Raw genomic sequence first — 8,217 nt, 5'->3', positions numbered from 1 at the left:
TATTAAAAGGAAAAAATTTTATGGGCCGGTTTTAATACGGGTTGGGTTGTTACATTGCCAAAGCAGCATCCTTTGCTTTCTGACGAAGAACCTCATTTTCTTTCTCCAAGCTAGCAACCATGTCATTATCAAGCTTTTGCTTCTCCCGCAACCTCACAATCTCACCCCTGACAGATTTCACTTCCTCCTCCCAAGACGTATTCATTAGCAATTGATTTTGAAGCTTTTTCACTGACTCCTTAGCCAAGACATTTGCCTTCTTGAGATCAACCACCTCTTTCTCCAAGAACCCCACATCTTGAGTACTTTGTTTTAGATGAGAACAAACAAGATGATTATAGATCACAGACCCATAACAGTGGCCAGTATACACATCAACAAGTCTAGAAGTATCTGGGAAAGCAGAGTCATACTCAGGAGGGACCATTTCATCCAAGACATCATAGCAAGCAGAGAGTGAAGGAATGACAGGAAGAGACCCTATGAATAAAAAGAATGCATAAGAATAGAGCAAAGCGGCTTAAGGATTCATATTAAAACATAAAAAATCATACCAGAGGGAATGTTATCACCAGAACCTTCGAATGGAGCATCACCCTCAGTATCCTCGTCCTCAAGAGCAAACTTAGCTTTCTTCAAGGGAGAACCTACAATCATCTCCTTTTTCTTCCTCGCAACTTTTTGATGTCTCGATGCTCTGACATGATTTCTCCTAAAGACATCAACTTCGGCATCAACATCGATAGGTTCATGTTCTGATGCTACCCTTGCATTACCTTCGACCTTGGGAACACTTGACTCAACTGTCTTATCAGGTTTGCTTTGACCTCCAGGAAACCAGAGCAAGAAGGAGAACTCACATCCTTGATCACAGTTGCAGTACGAGCAGCTTCTGTCATCTGTTTCACTCTCAAAGATTTAATAACATCTTTTCAAAAAGACAACAGCATATGAGATATAGCAAAACCAAAAACAAAAAACTTAACCTTAAGGCAACCGAAACCTACCCTTTTCCCCATAAAAAACACAGGATTATCTTTGCTTTTCTCCCATGAAGGTGTCATTCCGATCATAAATAAAATCGAGTCGGGAAGAGTCAAAAGGAATGATAGGATGGCGACAAATGCTGCTAAAAATAGGATCACTCTTTGTAGCGTCAGAGGTAGGATCGTTATACTGTTTGGGAACAGTAGCCCATTTGCTATCAACAACATTAGGGAACTTATCCGGAAAGAACAAAGCTTTTTTGACATAAACAAAAGATCCCTTCTAATTACGAACATTAGGAATCGAAGAAGCAAAACACATTGGGGTTTCGACTATACTCCACCTTTTTATTCTAAGTGGCAATCGTTACCCACTCACCGGCATTACCAGTTTGATAAAAACAGCGAAACAAGTCAACAGTAGGCTGACCACCGTATGTCTTGCACATATACTCAAAGGCCAAAATCTTTTTTATCACATGAGGGTGCATGATAGACACATGAACTTTGAAATACTCTAGCACACTCAGGAAAAAGGACAAAATTGGGATCCTAACATTACATTCGGTAAAGGCCTGGGTGTACATGCCAACATAATTGGCATGAAATTCCAACATCAATTTCTCAGGTTCCGGCACAATCATGTCATCAACGGCTAACCCTAGGGTTTGACGCAGACGGGAACACTGCTCAAGGGTCACAGTGCTAGCAATAGAACGCAAACCTACTTTTACCATGATGAAAACGAAATAAGAATAATACCTTGTAAAGACAGTGGTGGCGTTTGGATCTTGATCGAAAGAGAAAAGCGAAGAAATCAAGAACAAAAATGCAAATGAAAATGGTTAAAACCCTATTTTTAATTGTCTACAGAGGGAAACGTCCCATCAAATTCAAAGAAGCTTTGGTTACCATACCAAAATATTACCCTTTAACCCCTACCGCCAAAAACTAAGAAAAGAGAAATGGCAAGGGCAAGAGAGGAAACACACTCGGAGCAATGATAATAGTGATTAGAGCAGTCTAATCAACTACCTAACTCATAATTTGAGTTTAATTTCACAAAAGCTTCGGTAAATCGCTTCGTAAATTTAAACTGGGGGGCTTAATAGTATACCTCATCATCTAGCAACCAGCCGAAGCTAGACCACGAAGGTATCACGACTACCAATAATCGAAGACATAGATAAAAGTCACGAGACTACATATGTCGAAGAGATATTAAGAGCGGGATGCCTTCAAATTCAAATACTACTGTCTAAAAGATAAAAAGAGAATACACCAAAGTCATGATCTAGTCTTCTGATTTATTAAGACACTATATCTGTTCAACGAAGCTATAATGCTGAAGACATCTGGTCACGAAGGTATCACGCTTACTAATGGACAAAGACGTGAGCAAGAGTCACAAGACTACATATGTTAAAAAGGAAGAAGTAAGCGGATGACCCGTTTACTTGGACTAGCATCCAAATGACAAAAGAGGAATGCATTGGACTAACTTTCTTCTACCACAGAAACCTCAGTCGACCATAGGGAAAGTCCATCTTGTCTTGTTAAAGATCGTCTTGGAGATTGATCCATACATGGGAGAATACTGTATAAAGTCCTGATAGGAAAAAATCCTAGAAGAGTCCTATATAAGTAGAGCATGATCTCTGGAAAAAGACATTCACTCTCAAGTCACATTACAACACACACATACAACTCGCAATGAGTTACCTTCGTATCTTGGTGGCGTAAAATATGATACCTTCCTACTACCTTCGGGGAATCGCCAAGCGATACAATCCATTTCATATCCCCAATTTAACATACATTGTGATCAGATCTATTTAGACTTGTTCCTTGAACAAGGTTCATTGGAAAGTGTGCAAACAGACGAGGAGTGTAATTTGTGTTAAACTACAAGAACGGGAAATGTAAAAATGTCTTTTAGAAAAGTTCGTAAAAAAGTCACAAAACATCACGGTATTTACCAACTTCGATTATTTTGCCGGCTAACAACATACAATCATTTCTACGTGCCCACTTCTTCCCCATGATACCCATGTTGTTTTAGAGAGATTCGAAGTAATGTTTTTTAATATGTATTCTTATTCTTAAATTCTTAATTGTTGTATCAAGAAAAAAATAATGATTGTTGTATCATTATTTTTTTCTTTCATGTGTGCATAAAAATATTTGCATGTAACCAAAGAAGCAGTGCTTCAACGGTACCCGTTCCTTTGAAGGTAGGGCCCCATGTTTGGAAGCATTACACAAAATGGCGCAGGTTCGAGTCCCGGGGGGAGCAATTCCCTCGGAGTATGCCTTCGGGTTAGGCTCGTGCTTGTCATTCATGGGGTATTCGGTGGAGGTGATTTACAGGCATCCGGCTATTACGGGGTTGGCTTGGTGGGTTGCTAAAGGCAACACAGGGTTAAGGTGTCCCTGCCAATCTACATTTTTTTTACAAAAATATTTGCATGTAACCCTTTATAATTCTTTATTTCTCCACCATTTTAGCATCACACTTTATCTCCACTAATACAATTATAAAAAGTTAAGTTTATTTATGGATCATGTTATGCTAGTTATTAACATCCGGATATTCTCAAAAGAGTTTTGAGATTAAAACCTCATTATCAGCACATCTCGGGTGGTTTGGGAAATGGTCAAAAACGGTCTTGAGATAAATTAATTTAGATGACCAGTTGACCACCGAAGCTTGGTTTGAGTGGTATGGAGGAGGGATCCAACTTGAGGTAATATCAATCCGGGTTCGATTCTCACTCCAAGCAAGGAGTTTTCAACATTTGATGGTAGTACCAACATCAATGCAATTTGGGAAGGTCTCTGGGGGGTTTTCCCAACCTTCGATGGTACTGCCAACATCGTCTCGAATTGGGTTTCCTCATAACGCGTGTGTGGGTGACAAATTAGAGCATTCGATGTCGATATCGCCGTTTAAAAAAACAATTTAGATAAATAAAAATTCTTGCACTCCTCACTATCATGATCTTATTGTTCTCGATGTAATAGCACCTCAATCTTACACAGAAATAATGTTATCAGTGTTATCTAAAACATGTGTAATGCCTAATTTTGGCGATCAATGATGAACTTTTTACCTTTTGGATTATTTAGGAACACAATACTTGTAATTAGTTCAAGTCCTATTAAATTATAAAGGTTTTAGGAGTTCAGAAGCAACAAAAGAATTGGTCATCTCCTGCAACGCCATAACAGGTGATCTTTCTCTCTTCTTCATAAGCATGTAAAGATGACAATTTTGACCCATTTAATTCTAATGAGTTGATTGGGTTATGTTTTATCACTGACGAGTCTATTGTGTAACATCAAAAGGTAGACAAATACAAAGAATATGAGTCAAAATCCTACTAAGCTATACGAAAGACTAATAATGTTTAACTTGGATATACTTAGAAAAATTGTAGAAATGTTGCTTAGTGTCCACCCAACCCATCTTGACCTATTTTGACCCGGCAAAGACTGCAAGATTGACTTGCTACCCAACCCGCTTGACCTGCCCATTTTGACCTCCTGGATGGGCTGCATTCTAATCTGTTCTCCATTACTGAAGATGTTAGTGTTGAATTTTATATGTTTTTGTCCATTTTCTTTTATGAAAACTGGGTAGGAATTTCATTTTTAAGTTTGTGGTTCTGGTACATATGAACTCATACTTTTTAGGAGATTAATAAAGGGATCAGCTTTCTTCTATATTGTTTCCATTTACCAAATAATTGTGACAGATGGAAAACATTGTTTCATTCAGCAAACTTTATATTTTTCCTTAAAATGGTGTTTTCTATTTGCAAATCTTTTATACAGGATGAAGAGAACTGAACATGTTTTTGTAGGTCACATTTACTTAATAATGTGAAGACAAAATAAGATAGCACCCACAAAATGAAAAAGAAGAAAATAACCGAAATCGAATATCTATTTATTATCTTCAAATAGTCTTTACATGTGGTAAAAAAAAAAAAAAATAATAATAACATAAGATAAAGTATTAACCAGTATGAACACATTTTTACATGAGACATTTACTTCATGTATCAATTAAAGGTTGTTGCTGAAAACTAGTAATATCAAAATACAAGGCCAACTTACTGGAATTGAAGTTCTTCCAAGCATTAGATCTTCAAGGTATCGATAAATGGAACTCCGCAATCACTGAGTTTAGTGCGTTCATAAAATCTTTGAAAATATTCTTCATATGTAAATGACTTGTATAAAGGTAGTGAGTCTGACGTCATTAGTTCTTCAGATGGCTTAATGTAAAACTCTTTGTTCGGATAACAAAAAGTCACTATCGAAAACCTGTCTTTCTGCCTATTTACTGCTGCTCTGTGATAAGGCGCTTTGTAAATTCCATTGCTCACTACCTACAATTATCGAATATACGAAAGAATATAAACGTCAAACTAAAATGATAAAACTCAATATGGTCAATCTGGTCAAAGTTCAAAGTTATCGACTCATTAATCGCAGGGCCAGGTTACCCTAGATGATTAAACACTTGGAAATTTGTAACCTTAGTGTATATTTTTAACAGTAGGTAGTACCATTTTATATGTGGAAAGAAGATGTATTACCCGCCAATAGAAGTCAAACTAAAAATAGGGCCATTTTATGCAATTTTTGGATTTTCCTGTAAAATGATTATAAAATCGTCGTGGTTTTCACTAGACTGGGAGTATCTTCAACAAGTTTGATGTGGTTATCAGGTTTCATAAATATAGGTTCAACGACTTTGAAAGTCAAACTTCCAAAAGAAAGTATGAGTTAAGTTACCTCCATTATGATGCCGATATTTACAACGATAGCATCGCTTATAGGTTCAACGAACACCCATTGACCATCTTTTAGGACTTGCAACCCTGCAATATCACCACAATCAGTCAATAGTGTGATTCCCGATATATCCGCATGAGACGAAATCCCAATAACTCGTTCAGGCTCGGGACAACGTGGGTAACAATTCATTCGCACATCATAGTTTCCTCCTTCAAAAGCCTTATAAAATGTTTTTGCATCGAGCCCCAAGGCCATGGCTATAAACCCAATTATGGAAACTGCAGTCTTCCTCATATCATTTGAGTACATATCCAATGCTTCCCTGTTTCACATAAAATTACTATAAATCAACAACTGACCAAAGATTTGAAACTTTTTATATGGTACCGGGACTAAAAAATTGATCATCTTACCGGAATTTATGTGGCGATTGTTCAGGCCAAAACTCTAATTTTCGGGTGTCGGTAGGAATAGCCTTGAGTAATATCATGTCACACCATTCAAGCTTTTGGTCTTCGGATATCACAAAAGCTTGACCATAACCTTCTAAGCTTCCAGGTTTTTGTGCATACCGTTTTTTTTCTTCAGGGGGCCGGTCAAAAAACTCTTTAATTTTTCCATCCATACTTTTTATCGATTCGTGAGAAACTCCATGACCAACTAACTGCAAAGTAAGAGATTATCAGATCATCCATCACAAGTGATCTGTTCAAATGTTCTTCTTGACCAGAAGAAAAAACTTAAAAGGGCAAATTTGTCACCTAGAACATGTATTAAGTTTTCTTTAGTTCCTTTTCTGTTGGTGCATGTAATCCCTAGTTCTTAATTGTGTCTTTAAATAAATTCGGTCATGAAATAGCATTCATATGTTAATACATGTGTGTGCGCGCTTTAAATCATTTATTCAATAGTTAAACTGCATATACAGTCGACCGACTGAGTCACACAGTCGACCGACTGTCTAACACAGTCGACCGACTGTGTCTGGGATGCAGTATATATACGGAACTTGACCTCCTTTGAGGGGTTGCTCATTCCCATAATCCTAATTCGTATCATTTGCGTCCCAATCGTTCCCAACACCGAAAACCGCCGAATACTTACGTTTAGGAGTCGTTCTAATCTAGATTAAACCCTAGGTTCAACTAATTCGACCCCGATACGTCCCAATATTCGGTTAGTCTTTGTTCTAGTGATTTCCGCAACTAGATCGAGTTACGAGCGTCCTAAGATCCGTCAAAACAACGTCTACATTTTCTCCTCCACAAATTTGATCATTATATCTTACCATCATCACTGTAACCTAAGAACTCCTAAATCAAATGAAATAGTACACTAAATTATGGGGTCACACTAGATTATGAAATACTACCTTATGCCATCAATTGGTAACATTGTAAATACGAGCATCATCATCTATTGTAGCTGTTCCATTTGCAATTTAATGGAGTTTGAAACTGTGATATTGATTTACTCTAAAGAATATTTTAAGTAGATAAAACTTGTCATTCCTTTTAATGATGACAGATAATAATAAACATTAACATTTCAATAAAAAGTGTATAAGCTCTTTCAACGAATTATGAGTTATGACTTTATAAGTTTATCAACTCGGGCTTATAAAGTTATAATTTATAAAAATTAAAATTACATTTATCCGCTTTTTCAAATTCTAACAAGCCCTAAACATTTATACAAGCTTTAACATCCTCGAGACTGGTTTTGACTTCAAAGTTCAAATTTATATGGACGAAAAACTAAACTAATGCTACTATGAACTATATCATGTAAAAAAATTATAAAAATGTTTCAATTATTACATAAAAATAATAATACTCTGTAAGTGATAAAAATATGGTTGACCTGAAAGATGCCCCAATTTTTGCAAGCATTATCGAGATTTTGAAGTTCAGATTGTTGAAACTGAGGGTCAGTGAGTTTGATCAGATCTATTACAGGGACATGAAGTGAAGAGTCGCCAGAGAAAAGGGTGGCGGTTGGGTAGTCGGCGTCGATGTTTCGGAGGTAGCGGTGGGGCACGGTGTCGAGAGGCTGAGATACGAGTTCTTTGACACTTGGGACTGGGATTGATGATTTTAAAGTCAAACTCGCCGCCGTTGACATTCTATAGTATTGAAACCGGAAAGTTGTCGGAATTTTGTATACTGCCCTTTTTCTTCCCTTAGGAAAAGGAAATTTTCTTTGTAAAAATGTACTCGTAAAAGATGGTATCTATAACTCGATCAAAGTGGGATATTAAGATGTATAGAATATTAAATTATTAATTATTAATTATTATTAATTATTACTTAATCCTTATATACTAAAACTCATGCCTAATGGTGTAGTTTTAGTTAATTTAGATTGTAGTTTTAAGTTCAAATTCGGCTCAATTTACACAACAACCCACAATGGTGTAGCC

General features: G+C 36.7%; 1 protein-coding gene across 1 annotated transcript; it reads right to left on the bottom strand.

Moving 5' to 3' along the window:
- Positions 1-6,204: 6,204 nt before the first annotated feature.
- Positions 6,205-7,971, bottom strand: LOC139841774 (2-oxoglutarate-dependent dioxygenase 11-like). The gene is made up of 2 exons (XM_071831978.1): positions 7,659-7,971; positions 6,205-6,459 (listed from the first exon to the last, which is right to left on the bottom strand). Exons 1-2 carry the CDS (start codon positions 7,917-7,919, stop codon positions 6,205-6,207), a joined length of 516 nt encoding a protein of 171 aa, XP_071688079.1. The 5' UTR covers positions 7,920-7,971.
- Between the last annotated feature and the right edge of the window lie 246 nt (positions 7,972-8,217).

Source organism: Rutidosis leptorrhynchoides, chromosome 4 (genome assembly GCF_046630445.1).
Source record: "Rutidosis leptorrhynchoides isolate AG116_Rl617_1_P2 chromosome 4, CSIRO_AGI_Rlap_v1, whole genome shotgun sequence".
NCBI lineage: Eukaryota > Viridiplantae > Streptophyta > Magnoliopsida > Asterales > Asteraceae > Rutidosis > Rutidosis leptorrhynchoides.
The sequence above is the reverse complement of the archived record's forward strand: the minus strand, read 5'-3'. Positions and strand labels throughout refer to the sequence as shown.

Coding starts and splice junctions, on each gene's coding strand:
- LOC139841774 (XM_071831978.1), bottom strand. CDS start 7,919: ATGTCAACGGCGGCGAGTTTGACTTTAAAATCATCAATCCCAGTCCCA. Junction 6,460..7,658: donor AAAATTGGGGCATCTTTCAG/GTCAACCATATT, acceptor CTTACTTTGCAG/TTAGTTGGTCATGGAGTTTC.